Source organism: Berghia stephanieae, chromosome 1 (genome assembly GCF_034508935.2).
Source record: "Berghia stephanieae isolate SIO BIC M18660-M18661 chromosome 1, UCSD_Bste_1.3, whole genome shotgun sequence".
Taxonomy (NCBI): domain Eukaryota; kingdom Metazoa; phylum Mollusca; class Gastropoda; order Nudibranchia; family Aeolidiidae; genus Berghia; species Berghia stephanieae.
This window is the reverse complement of record NC_088360.1, coordinates 104662110-104682376: the sequence shown is the minus strand read 5'-3', so window position 1 is coordinate 104682376 and position 20267 is coordinate 104662110. Positions and strand designations below refer to the sequence as shown.

Here is a 20267-nt window from a genome sequence, read left to right as displayed (position 1 = left end):
AGAGAGAGAGAGAGAGAGAGAGAGGGGGGGGAGAGGGGGAGAGAGAGAGAGAGAGAGAGAGAGAGAGAGAGAGAGAGAGAGAGAGAGAGAGAGAGAGAGAGAGAGAGAGAGAGAGAGAGAGAGAGAGGACACACTTTTTTTCCCGAATGGTTTGCATTGACGTGTAATTATTTACAGTTCTAAGTAGCCAAATTGTACTGGGCTCATTGTTGTTGTGGAAATACCCTCAAACGAATGAACATATCCAGTACAACAATTTTCAATCAAGACCTGCAAATTTGTACACGTGGATGGATATCGTGAGAGAATGAAATAATAATAATATTATAGTTGATGTCATTTGATACTGCTGCTGACGTTTGAAATCTATTTGGTGATAGGTCTACTCTCTTCGAAGAGTTTGTTGACTCAATTTGAATTCCCGGGGAACACTCCAAATCAAAACAAAACAAACCCGAATTTCTTTCTGTATTTTTGTTTCCCGCATTTTCCTTGGTTTCCCGAGAAATATAAGTATTATGAAATAATTGAACGAAAGATTAATATCACTTTTCTTTAATACTTCCGTTAAATGAGAAAATGGGAGAATTACTTCCCTTTATTCACTGAATTAGTTTTGTGTCGATCGTTGATTTCGTGATGAAAAAGACATAAACACTGAAAATGGAATCGAATATCCATTGTTGATTTACTTTTATTTCTCAATTTGCAACGTAAGAATGAAAAGTGTATAAGTACTGATGACTGTAGGCTCGAGATAAAAACATGTTGATAATGATCTTGACAAATCGAGATTGAAATGTGAGAGTCGAGTGAGTAAATTGAAATGAAAAGTGAAGACAGAAAATTTGGGAGCTCATCCATTTGCATCCTCATACCACCCCTCTCTAAAATTTCCCAAGTGTTTTCAACCCGAACAAAATGAAGACTATAATTGTAGACGCAACATTCATAAATCTTTAATTGAGGGTCAGAATATAGCCTGCAAGGCCAGGTTAGGTTCTGTGTGAATCTAGAGATAGAATATATTTATTATGACAATGACTATGAATTATTATATTATTTATATTGCTTCATGTTCAAATATGCAATATGATATATGTTATAGTTATATATTCACTGCAGGTTGTTTGTTTGAGTTAAAGTTGTCATATTACTGTTTAGCGCTTTGAGCTTGTAGTTGGGATATTTTATATGATAAAAACCCCTATATTATTATTATTATTATATATAATATATGTAGCCTGCCCAGTGAGGCCAGCTCAGTTCAGTTCAGTTCAAGGCATTCTGGCTTGCTTTGGTAATGGCAGTTATGAATCTATATTTATTTGAAAGGTTTTGTGTAGAGTTATTAATTGCCACTTTTTCAAGTTTAGGCCGTAATCTTTTCAAGCACTTTATTTATCCAAATTGTTTCCAACAAGATTTCTCAATAGGGAGAGTGTCTACATACATGGAAACCAGCTATGTATGTACAGTAACCTGGGACCTAGCCTCAGGATCTGCGGTTACATTATACAAGGTAACCTTGTATCATGCTTTGGTAGTGAGGGGTGAGGGGGCATTGCATTGAGCTTGATGTACAGTAACTTATGACCTTGATTTAGTTCACTCTACCCCGGGTTTTTTTTTTTTTTTTTGGGAGAGGGGGGGGGGGGGGTGTTTTATAGGCAGAACGTAAGCAGTAGCGAGGCTGCCAGACGGCCACATGATATGTGACTAAATTAAAATTGACCATAAAGAGAATCAATAACTATAGTTGGCATTAGACACCTATTACCTGATGTCAGGGTTGTTAAATCCATTTGTAGAATACTGAGAGACAAATCCTACTTGTATTTGGAAATCGAGCAGAAAATTGTCGTTTTACCATGAAATGGGAAGGGGAAGGGTTGACACAATAACAAGAGAGAGAGAGAGAGAGAGGGAGGGGAGGAGCATGGGGGAAGATGAAAAAAATAATTGGTTGCCTGATGACGTAGATCAAAGGAGAGTTACAGACGTGCTTTCACAGTGTGTGTTCCGTGCAATTTTATCCTCTAAATAATGTCACTGATTTTTTCCCCCAGATAATAGCTTCCCTATTGCAATGCAAAATAAATCGTTTCCACCAAGAGTAAGGGTATTCTGACTCGGGGCTTCAATTAGCATAAACTCACGCAACTTGTCCTTTGATCATAACATTCAGACTAAGATCTGGTGTTAGGTTAAAGCAAGATTGAACTTCGCCTTTAATGGGTTTAATTATATCGATTGATTTTTAAAGATAACACACACATACACACACACACACGAGACAGTGAGGTCCCATTGCTTGTATTGCAGTGGCAAACCAGTAACCGTGTATCCTTAGGCTAGGTGCCCGGTTACCATTTACAAAGACACTCTTTTTCAATAAAGTCCCGCATTCTTGTTTTCCCTTTGTACTATACATTCACTTTAAAAACACTTGCATACGATCATGGCCGAAACTTGATCTTGGCCAATTTTGATCAATTTAGCCTCACCCGTGGCCATCTGGCAACCCTGCCATGAACCTAGCTTGGCCTGGCTCAAGTCGATATGTGAAAATAAACACTCAGAGTTTATTAAAAAAAAAAAAAAATCACAAGGCTTCTTTTTTCTTGACTCAATTGTAATGCTATAACTATAATAAAAGTCTTTTTCAGAATATATCACTCCGAAATTTTGACGTGTTCTCAATGTAAGAGGAAAAGGGGGTAATAAAATAATAATAATAATAATAATAATAATAATAATAATAATAAGACTATTAATAATAATAATACTATTAATAATAATAATAGTATTAATAATAATAATACAAATAATAATAATAATAATAATAAATAATAATAATAATAATAATAATAGTAATAATAATAATAGTAATGATATATGGCATTTGTATCATGCATTGTCATCACCGTGTGATGTTCAATTTGCACATTACAAATAAATATACAAAAGTTACATATAAACGTATACCAATATTATATCAATAGCAGCAGTGTGTGCCATATCGTATCAATGTCATGAAAATAACGGTAAAAAGGTAGTGGTTTAACAATGATTTAAAACTATCAATAGATTTTGCTTCTCTTATCCTTCTGGGCAGGTCATTCCTCACAAGGGGCCCAGTGTGGGGAAAGGAACGGCTGCCATAAAATTTATAATTATATAATTGTTTCTAGGTAGATGAAGAAAACGTTGAAAATGATATGGTCTCATACTTGCCCAAATACCCCAATAAAATCGGATTTACTCCTAGTTTTTTCTCCTTTTTTAGTACCCCACCGTAATATGGAAAACTCCATTTTTTTTCATACATCTAGTCTTGACCAAATAAAAAATTTTAATTGCGAAAATGCAAAACTGATTTTTTATGTTGGTAAGTGCAACTTTTTCAATTTGTGGTACTATTAGTCACTAGGTAATACTCAGTCCCCTACCCATTTCGTGTATGTGCAGTATTTTAAATAACATGTTTACCCTTGTTTTTTCCCCCCTCTTGTTTTTTTTTTAGTTTGACTCCTATTTTTTTCAGCATAGGTTGGCAGGTCTGTGATCTGGAAATTGGTTCTTAAGATATTTTTTTAGAGGTCCCTTTTATGAGGCAAACTTCTATTTTTCTATTTTAGACTGCTGACTATATTTTTCATCTGGGGCCAACTTAACTCTATTGTCGTTGTTGACAAAATGATACTAATATCAATATTTTTAAATTTTGAATTAAAGGAAAGAGATATTGCGCAACATAAAGTTGATTGATACTTTTTATTACTTAACTAATGTGACGGTAATTCATTTTTGTTGTTGCAAATTTCTTTTCAGACCAGCCTGCTGAAGTGCACTGAGATATATGATTTTAAATGTGTGAACAACAAGAGCTACATTCATGTTTTGGGATGACGATATATTTCTCCGTGGTGGAGCCAATATGCAATTTGTTAATCGAGAGGCCTTAGTCATATTGTGTGTGAACTATGCCTTCTTCTCGGTTGTGGTGCTATCTTTTGTCTTGGTGATTATGCTCATGACCAACACGTCACAAACACATCACGACCTGATGACATCTCTGTCCATGATGGCTCTTAGTTTCATATTCATTGATTTGATAATTGCAAACTTCTTAGTAGAATCAATTCGTCTTCAAACAGAAATAAAAGCTGTATATCAGTCATAAATATATTTATTAAGCATAAAAAACACTTCAGATTAGATTTGAGAGGATTTATCCAGTTTTTGTAGTTGATTAACTGTATAATAATAACAATGTCAGCTGATTTTGGAACCCCGAAGAGTTTTGTATCATCCGACTCGGGGATAATGACTCTGAGCTCTGAAAATTCATATCTATCATCGGACTTTCAAGATTTGACGCCTGTTAGTCCTAGCTCTGCCTTCTCTATGTCGTCGCTGAGCGGCATCAATCACAGTTTTGTGGATGCAATTCTCCTATGTCAATGGGATAACATTTTAGGTCCACGGCTGGAACATGTTTGGTACATCAGAGGTAGACCAGAACCGCACACAAATATTCTTCGCTTTTCAACAACTCAAGTTCTCAGTGGAGAGATTTGTCGGGATGTTAATTCTAGTCAGGTAAGATGTGTTCAGTCTTGGTCCCTCATATGATTGATCATATTTTCATTCATTATTTCCCCCCTTCTTCTATTGTCCTCCTGTTCTCTCCTCTGCCTTTTAATCTTCCTATATTATCATCATCATCATCATTAGCAGCAGCAGTAGTAGTAATTGTATCATTAGTAGAACTACTAATGCTGGTACTACTATTACTACTACTACTACTACTACTACTACTACTACTACTACTACTACTACTACTACTACTACTACTATTACTATTACTACCACCACCACTACTACTACGACTACTAATACTAATACTAATCCTACTACTAATACTACCATTACAACATAGTTCTAATTGTTGTTTTGCTGATATTAATATTGAGCTTCTTAGAATTTCATTTGCTGTCTCTTGCCACAGGTTGACTTCAAATTTTTCGATATCCCCGAAAAGGGCATCATAATTCCATCCTTCATATTCTCTGCCCAAGGCACCAGCGGGCTTTCTCTGCATGCTTTGGCACTCATAATACCCAACTCTGAATTGTCCCTGTACCTCAGCCAAGTAAGTCCTCCAGATAAAGACGAGTCCAAGTAGTTCTGGCTCGTGTTCGATTTAATTTTAGTTGATAGTTCAGTAAATGGTTGCATCAATATATTGATATTTTTTAATTTAAAAAAAAAAAATTTTCATGCCCTTTTGTCTTTTATTCATAGGTGGTAGTATTAGGGGTGATTGCTGTTTCTTGTTATTATTATTATTATTATTATTATCATTATTATTATTATTATTATTATTATTATTATTAATAATAATAATAATATTACTATTACTATTATTTTTGTTATTATTATTATTATTATTATTATTATTATTATTATTATTATTATTATTAAGATATTGTTGTTGTAATCATTATTTTTATCAATTTAAAAAACTTGTTTCTTTTGACAGGAGTATTACAAAAAGTAATTGACATACTCCAATTTTCTGTCATCCCAGGTTGATTTGGTACATTCCTGGTTTATGAGAATTGTTGCTAAGTTGCGGGTAATTTGTGCCAAGGTTTGTTTTCATTTTTTTTTTTTTTACTTTCATAATACACATTTTATGTATAATGTGCGGCTATGTGGTCTAGTTGTATGACAGCGCTTTCGAATCGGAAGGTCCTGGGTTCAAGTCTTGCTCGGCGCATAGTTGAGTCCTTGGAAAAGACTCTTTACTCACATTCTCTCACTGTACTCAGGTGTAAAAGGGAGTACCTTACCGTTAACCGCGTTGTCTCTGTTCGAAAAAGAATTTGTAATATCTCCTAATAGGCGTCATTTCCCGTTCTACATGTTAAGTGTTGCTGTTGATTGGGATCCCTTGTAAAGCGCTTTTAGCACGTTCAGTGGATATTGCTCTATATAAAAGCTTAAGCTCAAGTTTATAATGGTAAAATAATATTCATGCATTTGGTTAAAAGATGGATTGCACTTGATATGAATAGTCATAGTCATAGTCAATGTAAATATCTGGGTGGGGTTCCCCACCTCCCATAGTGGGCAGGGAGGTATTTGCTGTGTCTTTTATCACCCTGGATCTGTTTTCCAATTGCTTTCTGTCTTTGTCTTGGAATGAGATTACTAGGTTTTGTCCTGACTCTGGCCAGGGTCCTTGACTGGGAGGGAAGCAGTCGAATGTTAAGTTATAGTTTTGGGAGATGATATTTTTTTCCTTGTAAATTATCTCTCCGTGATTTTTACATATGATTTGTAAACATTTGACTGTGTTCCTCATAGTGGGATCTTGTGCTGGTGTCTGGGTGATACTTTTAGGTGATCTCAAACTAAGTACACTAATAGTGAGCTCTTGGAATCTACATCTGTTCCCTATTTGTACCATTCCCCTTTGTCTTACCTTTTCCTGGGTGCTTTAATTGTAAGTCTAGAATCATTTTCTTCCTTTTTACTGGCGCTGATTTGACCTAAATGCATTGTAAGTGCCGTGAAACCCTTAAAACCCAACAAACAGAATCATTGTAGTTTTCTCCCTTTTCTTGAGGGTGTCTTATGTCCACAGGGTAAATATTGACGTATTTAACTTACTAGACTGAGTGCCTTTCGTCTCCTAGTCATACGATTGGGATGCCTCAGTCGACTCTTTTATCCTTTGTGTGAGATTCCTCCACCATCCAATTTCTTCTGCCTTTGATCTTAGTAGAGATAGACCTGTTTAACTCTTTCAGAGCTGAGGTTATATTCACATTTCCATCACAAACTGGCTAACACCTGATTGAGGCAGCCTGAGGAGGACAAGCTGAGACAAAGCGACATTCAAATTCAGCGCAAAATCTCAACTAAAATACCCCCACCCCCCACCCCCAGGGCAATTGAATGTTCTGATGAAAGAAATGATGCCATTGGTTCAATTTATAGTACTTTTGTAGAAAGTAGGATTGGATTACATTATTGTTTTTGCTTTCATGACTTTCTGCACTGTGCAGCCATTGGCCGGTAGAACAGATTCTGCTCTGGTCGCACAGTGCAGCCAATGGCACTGAAAGAGTTAAGAAAAAATAGAAATCTGAATGTTGTTATTAGACTGTACTTTACAAATTATGATATTTTTGGTGCTGAGCTTGAAATAAAGACATGACACACTTTTAACTTTTGCCCCCAAAATAACAAAATATAAAAAGATTGATCTGGACTATAATTATGTTGTTTTTTTTTTTGTTTTTTTTCAATCACAGAAAGACTTCAGTACCTCTGGTTTAGCCGATTTGTCATCGTGGTTGTTAACATGTATGGAAATGCTTTCTTCATTACAAGAAGTTGGTCTTCCACTAAAGATTGAGGTGAATTTGTTTATATTTGAGATCTTAGTTGCTTCACGTGAGCTTGATCCAGTTTGAAGTCAATATATATTTTTTTCTGACCGCCTGTCCATTTAGCAGTGATATAAATAAAATAAATAAATAAATTCCCTTTATTCATCCCATAGGGGAAATTTGTCTCTAGAGTATTCCAAGGGAAGAATGGAATAACACCCAGGTGACTTGCTCAAGGCCACACAACGTAGTGGCGGGTAATCGCTCTGTACCTTTCGGGTATGAGGCAAAGACCGTACCGCTGAGCCACTCTGTCCCATAGTTGGATCTGTTAGATCTTGTGGAAAGTACTGTGCAATAGACTGGCGTCCTATCCAAAGGCAGCAATAAATTTCTATTGTCTTGTTTCATGCTATAGAAACAGGAAAAAATTCCAGCTCCATGGGCCTATCGCAAAGTTGTTTTACCAGATCTAACAGACCCAGCTAACGATCACTGCTGGATGGATAGAGGGTATATGTGGGCGTCCTTGAGATAATCAGTCGCATAGTGAAAAGCTTTGAACGGATATATTGACAATTTAAGTCAAGAGGTCAATTTTTATGGAAAATGAGTTCTCATCAAAAATCGTTAAATCAAACATTTTTCGACATACTGATGAAATATTTTAATTGAAGTCTACTCCTAAATGTTTTATTTTAATTTTTTTATGAAGGTAATTATTATACTTAATATCAACTCTTGTCAACTTTGGAAGCAATTTTCTCAAAATTTGCTTCAAATAAAGATTAAAATGCTCAGGAGACATTGGGCTTTCAAAAAATGCAAAAAAATAAAGCAAAACAAACATTTTCACTATGTGACTGATTATGTCAGGGACGCACACATATGAGAAGAATCTCGACTTTACGTGAGAAAGATCTGGGTCCCTTTGCATGCTCTACCAGCTGAACTATCAGGACCCTCCGTAGAATCATGTACTTTGTAGTTAATAGTCTTAAAAGTGTATTTTCATTTTCTATTGGAGCTGTAGTGTTACTATTGAATAACATGAAAGTTATTGTTCAATCATTTCATTGAAGGAGAGTGAACTTGAGGCCCTTACATTACTGTGGAAGCAGCAGTCAAGGATTTGAACCTTTCCTACTAGCTGGGAATCTTAAGCGTTGAAGGGATAATTCATTGAAATAACATTTTTGAAAACTCCTTGAATTTCAAAAGGGAATTGTTGTATGAACCCTGATTATTGTATGAACCACCACCACCACATCATTATCACTACCACTACGACGATAATCACCACCACCTCATCATCATCACAACCAATACTGCTACAACCACTACCCATGTATCATTATCACTACCATCACTATTACAACCACCACCATTAGGTTTTGGAGCTTTATTTCATTTGAAATAAAGGGACTTTGGATGGGATGGTATTTGGCATTATGTTTACTTATCGTATAGTTCTAATCAGTTATCAATTTAGAATTATAGGATATTTAAACACAATGCCAAATACCATCTGAAGTCCTTTTTCTTGTTTGTGGAAATTTCTCTTTCGGCATTGAAATTCCTCCGAGTGATGTCTGAAAATTGACGTCTCTGACTTTTTAGTTAATAGTATTGAAAGATGTATTTTCATTTTCTAATGGAGCTGTAGTATTTCTGTAGTCTAAGACGTTTTTTTTTCTTCTTTCTTCTAATTTATTACAGTTAAACTACACAGCATTTAGTCCATCTTATATCATTGAAGCAGACTTTTTACGACAAATGATTGCATCTCACCTGATGACCTTCTCCAGGAGTATTGTGTTCGGTGAAACGGTGGACAAGGTTAATGGCCTCGTCTATACTCTAGGCTTATTCTGTTGGGACAATGAAAGATTGTGTTCCAGGCCAGCTCTGAGTCATCGCAAATGGCCGTATTTTCCAGAATTGTATGTTCAGGGATGCATGAAGGTGAAGGATTGATTTTCTTTAAATTGCAACATTTAATTTTCTTTAAATTTTCATGTCAACTATTTCTTGCAAAGCGCCATTGGTGGAGGTTAGCGCTTAAAATTTATATTTATTTATTTATTTATAAAGTTTATAAAGAAAAACTGCAGAAGATATCCTGAAAATAGTCTCAGGTCTTAGAAATAGTGTAGATTTGTGTTTGATTTTTATCTGGCCCAGTATGCAATGAAACAAAAAAAAAAAAAAAAAAAGAAGCTGTTTACACGATCCAAATGTAGTTCATGATAATAAGCTGTTTGAATAATAAATGTGTCGCTCTTTTTCTAAAAGCCATTAAAAAAATGTAGCCGATCATCACAAAATGACAGTGTGTTAGTATGGATCTGATGCTTAAAACCTAGAGGACACTTGTCCTGATAAAATCGGACTGTCCTGATTTATCAATTTGGAGGGGGAAAAAAACACTATGAATTCTCACATCTCCCATTCGTCTGTAGGGTTTGATTCATAGTGGTCTGTTGATAAAGGGGAAACCCGAAACGTCCACATTATCTGTCTTTGTTTATTGAATTAAAGCTGCCATTCCATTTCCTATTGTTATTTCTTCGGACTTTAAGCATCAACCTATTCACTTTCAGACTGCCAGTGGATCGACAAACTTTTCCTCCAAAGACTTTCTGTGTAGCCGATACCCGACAACCATAGTGGACGCAGAAAGGAGGGAAGTGATTCAGTCTAGCTCTGCTGTGGATCATCGGCGATTGAATCATGACAACTTGATGGAGGAACTGGAAGAATTGTATCATGGGAACCATGGGTTCAGCACAGGGTTAGTTAATAAATATATAAAATAAAATTCCCTTTATTCATCCCCAAGGGGAAATTTGTCTTTAGGGTCTATTCCAAGGGAAGACTGGAATAACCCAGGTGTCAGCCGCAAAGTGAGCTAGGGCTAGATGACTTGCTCAAGGCCACACAATGCAGGGGCAGTTTTTTCGAAACTCGTTACCTTTTGGGTACGAAGCAAAGACCGTACCGCTGAGCCATGCTGCCCCTAGTTCATCTTCTTCATATTGCAGGGATGCCAAATATCCGTTTTTTCCATGTTTTTTATTCTCCTCTGATTGGTGTTCCCACCCTCCCATAGGGACAGTGAAATCATGTACTGTGTCTCCTATATCCCCTATATCTGTTTTCCAATTGCTTTTTGTCTTTGTCTTGGAATGGTTTTGTCCGTTTTTTTTCCCATGTTTTTTTCTCCTTTGATTGTTGTTCCCAACCTCCTATAGGGGCAGTGAGATCGTATACTGTGTCTCGTATATCCCCTATCTCTGTTTTCCAATTGCTTTTTTTTGTCTTTGTCTTGGAATGGTTTTAGTCCTTTCCTTTGCCAGAGGGAAACGTATAGTGTTAGTTTTCTGAGATGATATTTTTTGTCTTGTAAATCATCTCTCTGTTATGCACTGCCCTATTTTTGTTTGTTTGAAATATATAATGATTTGTAAAATTTGATTGAATTCGATTTAGTGGGGACCTTTTTACTGGTGCTGAAATTACCTAAATGTGTTGCAACCCTTAAAAACAAAACAAAACATTTCTTCCGTTTTTTGAGGGCTTTTTACACACCTTAGCTTAGTTCACTCCTCAGCAGATTTTTCTGTTTCCAAGAAAACCACTGACAGTCCTTCTCAAAACAGAAATAAATAATTTTGGAATTGATACAGCAAAGGCCCCATACCATGAGTTATGTCATACCCCACACACTTGTAAAGGAAAGAACAAGGGAGAGTTTAAATATAAATAAATAAATATTGAGCTTTTATATATAGCGCAATATCCACTAAATGTGCTCAAAGCGCTTTACCAGGGGTCCCTGACCAACAGCAACACATAACATGTAGAACGAAATATGACGCCTGTTAGGCGATATTTCAATTATTGTCTGACAGAGACAACACTGTCAATGGCCAGGTACTCATTTTACACCTGAGTACAGCGAGAGAATTTGAGTAAAGAGCCTTTTCTAAGGACTCAACTATGCGCAGAGCAATGCTCGAACCCAGGACTTTCCGGTCCAAAACCAAGTGGCTTACCACAAGACCACATAGCCACATAGGCCAGCTGTGATGCTTCCTTTCATTTTCAGGTCTTTTTTTTTTTTCAAAAATCATTTGGGCCCAGCATGAGGTGTTGACTTTAAGTATAAGTTGATTTTAAGAGTGTTGAATTCATGTAGATTCCACTGTATTATGCTGAAACAAAATTGAGGCGTGGCTATGTATTCTATCGTCATTTCATCCAGTGCTATTTATTTGTTGATTGTGTTTTGTTTTGTTTTTTTGTTTTTTCTTTTTTTTGTTTTACATCTGACATTTTTCCCCTTGTTATTTTTGTTAAAATGCTGAAAAGAATTAGGAAATTATGTTGGTTTTTTTTTTTGTTTTTTTTTTTTCAAATATGGTCCCATTTCTTTTCAGGGCATTGAACACCTTCCAGACTTCAAACATTCCAGAATCGTTAGTAAAGAATGTCATTGAAGGCGTAAGTATTGACATTTGTGTCAGTGCATGACATAATCAGTCGGAAGGTGAAAATTTTGGATTTGCATTAGTTTGCATATTCTGAAAGAATATGCACCCCAGATGGGTTGGCACTTCAGGGAGTTAATCAAGACACTGGGAATAAGCTCATAGGGTTTTTTAATAAAATCTTTCAATGAATTATGTTTTTACTTAACCCTCTCCATACCAACCATAGGAAAATCGTCACATTCGTTACGATCAGAGCATTTTAATCTTTATTTCATGTAAATCGATGATTCTTCATGAAGTTATGGTCAGATGTATGAGAAAGGTATCCAGCAACTTTTCTCAAATTTCATACTTTTTCAACTTGACTGGCTGTAAAAAATATTTAGAAGTGAAATTAAGCTTTGATTTATCCCGGAGATATACAAAAAGGGTTGATTTAATCATTTATGACAAGAACTCATTTTTGATAAAAATTGACCTTTTAACTAAATTTGGCAATATCTCATTTCAAACCTTTTCACCATCTGACTAATTATGCCTTGGTGATGGTGTTGATTATGATGATTGTGGTGATAAAGATGATAATGATGATTGTGGTGATAGTGATGATAATGAGGATTGTGGTGATGGTAATGATGATAATTGAGATACCTTTTTAGATAATATCTTATTCGTTTTTGATGACAAGGAATATTTATTCATTTGTTTCTCTATTTCAGATTCATAAACTGCCTGCTCAAAATGGAATCCGAGAGGCCTACATAAAGCATTTTCTATTTTCCCTTCAAAGACGTGCTCTTTGTCTTATAAAACATATCGAATCAGATAGGTAAGTTTTTACTAAAAGGTTAGAGGTAACGGTTAGATAATCCAATACTGGAACATTATTTGGGCAATTTCATTAAATCTATTACTTGTGTTGACGGTCTGTATCATATTCAAACGATTGACAATTTCCACTGTATAACTGAACTTTTGTTGTTATTGTCGTTGTTGTAATTAATCAATTCAGGACCTCCTGATCCAAAAGTGAGTGTCATACCACAAGACCACATTTGTGACTCTTCATCTCAAAACGGTATTAAGTCGGGTTGGTTAAGATGTTGAAAATTGAATTTATAGCCAGAAAAATCAGAGTTGTGTTGAGTAGTTTGTATGTTTTATTGAAGAGAATGGCTACCATATTTTAGAGTGCTAATGACAACAATTTATATTTTTGACCAGTTTAACATTTAATTCAGCTTTTAAGCATTTGGGTCATTCCGACATCATACTGTTTTGAGACGATGGGTCACATATGGTAAATGTGAGGGAAAATTGTTGTTTCTTTTTGGACGGGAAAGCATCAGCTGTAGGCAGACTTCACTCTCCTCCTATTACTGGAAATGACTGTTTGAGTCTAATAGTGACTATATACAGCACAAAAATCCTTCCTTCTCCATCCCTTTCTCAGCCATGGGGCCAGAGTTTATCCCGATTTCTATAGCGTTAAATGGACAATATCAATCGCTTGCTAATCCTTGGATAGGACACTAGTCTATCGCAAAGTACTTTCTGTCAGATCTAACAGATTCAGCTACCCGATCACTGCAGGGAGGTCAGGAAAAAAATTAAAATCTCGACTGCACACGGAATCAATCACAGTCTCTTTGCATATGTAGTGAGAGATCTACCAACAAACTTGAGCTTTTATATTAATTTATATAGCGCAATCTCCACTTAACATGCTCAAAGCACTTTACAAAGGGTCCCTAACCAACAGCAACTTATAACATGTAGAACGAGACATGACGGCTGTTAGGCGATAATTTTTTATTTTTTTTCTACAAAGACAACGCTGTTAACAGCCAGGTACTTATTTTACACCTGAGTATGGTGAGAGAATGTGAGTAAAGAGCCTTTTCCAAGAACTCAACTATATGCCGAGCGAGGCTCGAACCCAGGACCTTCCGATCTGAAAGCGAGTGTCGTACCACAAGAGCACATAGCGGCACAAACTATTGGGAGGCCCATTCTCCCTGTTGTTTCAGAATAAATATAATATACATTATCTTTCTTATTGTCATGAGACATCATTTATCCCGTTGTGTTTGTTGTTTAGAATTCTGAAAAACTGTTTTGAACAGGTTTTTTAAGTTGCATCGTATTTGCGACAACAACGATTAAAGCACATTTTAACAGGCCAAACTCTCAAGTCTCAATTAATTTCAGATGTTTATCTTTTTAAAAAAAAATTATTTTTTTTTTCTTTTCTTTTTTGATTTTGATTTTCTAGTCCTGGAGTCGGAGGAGCGAATACTTCAACCCACAACCCTCGAGTCAATATTAAACGCTTGAAGCAAGACCTGGGCCTACAGCTAGAAGGGGATTTCAGGATCGTCTTGGCAACAGCTGAGAAGCTGAAACCAGGTCTTTACAACTTTGTCCTGGGTGACAGGAAGTACGACAGTGAATATTTACCTAATATGGCTGACGTTTTATGAGAGTTTGATGATGTCATTTTTCAACCTCAGTGAATTATGCAGGTTTATATAATCCATTTCCGTAGCTTCCACCATGATCAATGCTCTTCTTTTATGATATGAATTTTTCCTCCAACAGGCCACACTGAACAAAATTCCTATATCATACAGCACAAATTAACTGCGTAGCGGCCAACTGTCTCGACAAAATTGAGACTGTCCCAATTTGACACTATGAGAAAAACTTAAAAGACAAAAAAAAAATGGACTGTTTGTGTGTATGGAAATGAACTTGCATGGCCCAGAATTATGCTTTTTGACTAGCAAATTAGAACAATAATAATAATAATGAAACATTTATAAAGTGCACACTTTCACTCAAAGGTGCTCAGGGTGCTATGAAAAAATAAATAAAGAAATGAATAAGATATTTTTGAAACAAACAAAAAACAGTTAAGTTACAGTCAATAGTTAATCAATGCACAAATTAAAATATACAACAGACTAAAAGACATGTGAAAAAAAAGTTCTGTTTTCAGATTCGTTTTAAAAATTTCAAATGAAGGGCTGGATCTAGTTTTAAAACTTATGCTATTCCATAACCGAGGGGCACTGATACAGAAAGCTTTACTCTTAAATTTCTATGAATTTTATTCACGTTAATCAATAAAGAATCAGCAGATCTCAACGCTGGCACTGGTTTATAGGAACAAGGAATGGAAAAGGCTCTAAATCTAGAATATATTATATAATAGTCCAAAGATACCGCTGTTTTGGGTCATGTGTGTTAGGGTGTCCCATTTTAGCTCTTTGACAAGTTGGCTGTTATGTTATTGTCGTAGAGTCTTTCTAATGATAAATATTGAATTGTAGGCTTCATTTTATTAGACGAGGACGGATACTGTTGATGTTTCAGGTTTCTCCTTTATAAACAAAACAGGATGAATGAAACTCTACAGACGAATGGTTTATTGATAGCAGAACATCTGCGATGCACCTTAATATTTATATGACACCTGAAATCCTTTTAGAATTTGATTGTCTTTCCTTCTTGATATGTTTATTTATGGGCTCTTTAAAATACTTTTTTTTTAAATCAGTTGTGATAGCTTTACTTCATTCGCCTAGAGTTTCACTTTAGGGATTTACTTACAGACCTGTCTACCACTACGAAAAATTCGTAAAAATACGAATTTTTGGCTTCAACAACAGAAATATATAGACGTTTTTTAATTTCAATACAATGTGTTAAAAAGAAAACGTTGGTGCCACAAAGCATCTGTTCAGGATTTTGAAGGCATATTTAATATTGCTAAGGGTAAAATATTAATTTGTAAAGTTAAATATAGTAACTTCTATTTCTGCCCTTTGAAAACTACAAATTTTTAACTTTTCAAGTAGGCAGGTCTGGACTTAAACTTGAAGACAACTTGTGGCATTTGTCGATTTGTTTTCTTTTCATGGCCGGGCATTAATATTTGTGTCAGTGCACGACATAATCAGGCAGAAGGTGAAAATTTTTATTTTTCTGAAAGAATATGCTCCCCAGATCATTTTGTTTATTTTAAGTAAATCGGGAGATTTTTCATGAAGTTATGGTCAGATGTATGGGAAAGATATCCAGCAACTTTTCTCAAATTTCATACTTTTTCAACTTGACTAGCTGTAAAAATAATACTTAGAAGTGAAATTAAGCTTTGATATGTCCCAAAGATGTACAAAAAGGATTGATTTACGACAAAAAACTTATTTTTGATAAAAATTGACATTCTAACTAAACTTGGCAATATCTCATTTCAAACCTTTTCACCATCGGACTAATTATGTCATTCACTGTAACATTAATACTGCTAATGGTAAAGTATTAATTTGTAAAGTTTATTATAGTGACTTCTATTCCTTCCCTCTGAAAACTACAAATTTTTAACACTTCAAGTAGGAAGGTCTGGATTTAAACTTCAAGACAAATTGTGGCATTTGTTGAATTGTTTTTTCAGGGCCGGGCATTAATATATTGCGACCAGATGTTTAAGAGAAGTAAGCTTATATAACCCTAGAAGTATTTCCAGAAATTATTTTTTACTCTGCGGGAGAGCCCTTTCAAAGATCTCTCATAGAAAGTATTTTTAATAATTGTTATTTTATTTATTTTTCTATTCATTTATTTATTAATTAATTTAAAGATTTATTTTTTTGTTTCGATAATGATTTTTTTTTTTTTTTATCTGTCGTAATCGTACGTCTATGTGGTCTAGTGGTGTGACACTTGCTTTTGGATCAGAAGGTCCATCCCGGGTTCAAGCCTCCCTCGATGCATAGTTGAGTCCTTGGAAAAGACTCTTTACTCACATTCTCTCACCGTGCTCATGTGTGCTCATGTGTAAAATGAGCACCTGACTTTTAACTGCATTGTATTTGTCTGAAAAAAAAATTTATAATATCGCCTTTCAGGCGTCGTGTCTCGTCCTACATGTTAAGTGTTGCTGTTAGCTAGGGACCCCTTCTAAAGCACTTTGAGCATGTATAGTGGATATTGCTCTATATACAAACTCAAGTTTTTTTTGTTTTTTTTGTTTTTAATTTATATGTTGCTCGTCTTTAAAGCACTTCTAATAAAAACTTCAAATGTTAAAAGTGCTGGAAACTTCTCAAAACAAAACAAACAAACAAACGTATGGCAATCAAACGTGTGGCACAAATGTCGTTGAATCACATTATTATATTATAATGACATTATTATATTATATACAATTATCATGTATAGTCGTGTACTACAAATGCTGGCATTAATTTCCTCTATTTTATTTTATAGTATTATTACAAAATGTTTCATGTTTTATTTTTTCCGATGTAAATATGTTTCTGTGATATAAAATGTGAAATTATTTTAATTACTAAACTTCCAATATTGATATGGGTAAGATTAGGTTGATGTCTATAAGTTGATAGGGGTGATGGGTGATGTCTTTACGTTGATAGGGTGATTGGTGACATTTTTATGTTGATAAGGTGATGTCTTTACGCTGATAGGGGTGATGGGTGACGTCTTTATGTTGATAAGAGTGATGTTTTTAATGTTGATAGTTGTAGGAATGACATCTTTACGTTGTGTTTAGGTGACATGACGCCTTTACGTTGGTTGGGGTAGGGGTGACGTCTTTACGTTGGTTGGGTTAGGGGTGATGTCTTTACATTGGTTGGGGTAGGAGTGATGTCTTTACATTGGTTGGGGTAGGGGTGACATCTTTACGTTGTGTTTAGGTGATGTGATGTCTTTACGTTGTTTGGGGTATGGGTGACGTGTTTACGTTGATAGGGGAATGGGTGACATTTTTTACTTTGTGGTATGGGTGACGCCTTTACAGTGAAAGAGTTACTGTTGTGCACTGTCCAAACACCTTTTGCTCATTTTCGTCAGAAAATAAATATTTATGGGATTTAAGACGAGTCGACAATTAAAAGATTATCTTATTTCTTGCCGGCTTGTTTGTTTTCTACTAAATTTTTTTAAAATCAACAACGTGAGTGATTGTTGATTTATTTGTATCTAGACACGCCATTTTTCTTACATTGTGCTTGTTGATTTGATTTATTTTTATTGTTAGGTCCTTCTTTCTAAACATGTGATGAAATTGACTTGTTTTGTGTGTCTATGAATGTTGCTCACTTATGACGTGTTAAAATTCTCAGCATTTTTATATCTATTTTCTTTACTGAAATTGTGAGCCATTTTTTATTAGTTTTGTATTCAAGTGATTGATTTTTCCGACTCATTTTGTTTCTTTGTTATTTACTTACATTGTAAGCGATTTTTGGATATCAATGGTGCTCACTTAGAAAGTTATAAATTCTGGACTCGTTTTGTATCTTTGCTATTTACTTACGTTGCCTGTATTGTGTCATTTTATTTATTATCCATGATTTTTTTCCCGACATTTATACTGATTTTATTTTTTCTCTTGTCTATTGGAAAAAAAATTTGATGGGGCAACTGGGAAGCATAAGGCTTGACTTCACACCTTCCTATCTTCTGGTTCAAAACTCCTCGGAAGTGTACTAGCAGTCCTCTGGACAATGAATAAACAATGATTGGATTATGTATTGAATCATAAGGTTGAATAACTATTTTAATAGCAGGATGTATAGGCAGATTCTAGATGGGTTTCCTGAACTCCCATAGTGGGCAGGGAGGTACTTACTGTGTCTTCTATCCCCCTATATATATTTTTCAACTTGCTTTCTGTCTTTGTCTTGGAATGAGTTATTTGGTTTTGTCCTGGCCCTGGCCAGATACTCTGGCTGAAAGGGAAACAGTCAAATGTGTAGTTAGTTTTGGGAGATGACATTTTTTTCCTTGTAAATATTCTCTCTGTATGCACTGTTTTATGTTTTGTTTACATATTATATATGATTTGTAAAAATTTGACTGTATTCCTCTTAGTAGGGACCTGCGCTTGTTATCTGGATGAATGAGACTTTAGGTGATCTCAAACTAAGTACTTTGATAGTGTGCTCTTGGAATCTACATCTGTTTCTTATTTGAACGGTAATGTATTGCAAGCGCTGTATTAAAACCCTTAAAAACAAAACAAAACTATAGGCAGATTCTTACGATTATGGGACGTATCTTTGAATTTGAACTTTAAATTTATTGGCGACCAGTATTTATGTAGGCTAGAAAAAAATAAGATGGCATCACTCTGAAACCAGAAGATTAGTGGCGCAAGGTTTGTATGCAGTTCAACGGAGGACTGGTTTCACACTTTCAAGGAGATTGGAACCAGTATTTTGACATCACTGAAATATTAACTTTGATCCGTCTTAACATGAACTAATTCTTTCGATTTATAGTTTTGTTTTTATTTGGCTAAAATGAGAGCAAGGCGCATAATTATTGTCAGTGCACGGCACATCGATGCATTTATAAAAGATAATATGTGTGTGTTTGGGTTATAGCTGTCAATATGGCAGATGTCAAAAGATTTTTTTTAAATTTTACTTTTGAATGTTATTGAAATAAGAATAAAAAAATGAGTGGATTTGATAATACACGTCTTGTTTTACTCTTTGTAATTTTGGATGCTACAGTTTTTTGCATTTCTTTTCTGTTGATAATAGACACTTAGATAACCACGCCTCCTGAACAGACAGTCGTCATAATGTAAACAATGGCAGTGATTGGTAAATATAGCAAACCACACAGGTTTTATTATCAATGGTATGTGTCTAAGTAAAATATCCACTGTTTTACCACTTGATCAATAGAACCAACACAGAAAACTGGAAACTTAAACGTTTATAATATGATCGATAAAATCATGTGATATCTAATCACTTATTTAGCAGTATAAAAACAATAACAATGATCAGAGAGAGATGTCAGATTCATTCACGTTATTTGTTTATAAACAACCAACTATATTTGTTAGGGCACGTGTGAATGTGTGTCACAAATTCTACGATTTGATTGGTCAAAAATATACTGGTTAATTGAGTTGTACAGTGTGTGACGTCCTTTCTTTAAAAATATAGCCTTGTGAAGAACATTGTGCTTATTTGAGTCAATAAAGAAAATTATATGGCGCACAACTCTACTGAAAGATTTGAAAATTAGAAATGTATTTTTTACAGATAGATAAACAGATAACTTGATTCCCTTTTATAATTTAAAGTCAGTTTGAAAGTTCGCTGAGTCAAACAGATATCATAGAATACGTACCAACGACACTAACACTCTCAAAAACAACCAATTTCGACACTGTAAAAAGTTGTCAGTTTGGCGTTTTTACGCAAATCGTTGCATTCGAATTAATGTATTCACTTAATGTAAATGTTGCTGCTCGAAGGTCGAATAAATAATAATGTGAAATTGAATGAAAGCTTCAATTTAATTACAAAAA

The 20267-nt window shown here is 34.9% G+C and overlaps 1 protein-coding gene across 3 annotated transcripts; it reads left to right on the top strand.

Annotated features, from left to right (window-relative positions):
• Positions 1 to 600: 600 nt before the first annotated feature.
• On the top strand, positions 601 to 19414 carry LOC144962641 (guanine nucleotide exchange factor C9orf72-like). Of its 3 annotated transcripts, XM_078895747.1 has the most exons (11): positions 601 to 713; positions 1425 to 1522; positions 3835 to 4605; positions 5015 to 5158; positions 5597 to 5659; positions 7332 to 7436; positions 9129 to 9374; positions 10013 to 10203; positions 11852 to 11915; positions 12625 to 12734; positions 14181 to 19414. In XM_078895747.1, exons 3-11 carry the CDS (start codon positions 4276 to 4278, stop codon positions 14386 to 14388), a joined length of 1461 nt encoding a protein of 486 aa, XP_078751873.1. In that variant the 5' UTR covers positions 601 to 713; positions 1425 to 1522; positions 3835 to 4275; the 3' UTR covers positions 14389 to 19414. The 3 variants fall into 3 exon arrangements, with proteins under 3 accessions (XP_078751873.1, XP_078751872.1, XP_078751874.1); XM_078895746.1 differs by lacking the exon at positions 1425 to 1522; XM_078895748.1 differs by lacking the exons at positions 601 to 713; positions 1425 to 1522 and adding an exon at positions 728 to 812.
• Positions 19415 to 20267: the final 853 nt, after the last annotated feature.

Excerpts from the sequence above, each read along its gene's own strand:
- LOC144962641 (XM_078895746.1), top strand. The coding sequence starts at position 4,276 with ATGTCAGCTGATTTTGGAACCCCGAAGAGTTTTGTATCATCCGACTCG. Across the intron at positions 5,660-7,331 it reads TGCGGGTAATTTGTGCCAAG|AAAGACTTCAGTACCTCTGG; the intron begins GTTTGTTTTCAT and ends TTTCAATCACAG. Across the intron at positions 10,204-11,851 it reads AACCATGGGTTCAGCACAGG|GGCATTGAACACCTTCCAGA; the intron begins GTTAGTTAATAA and ends ATTTCTTTTCAG.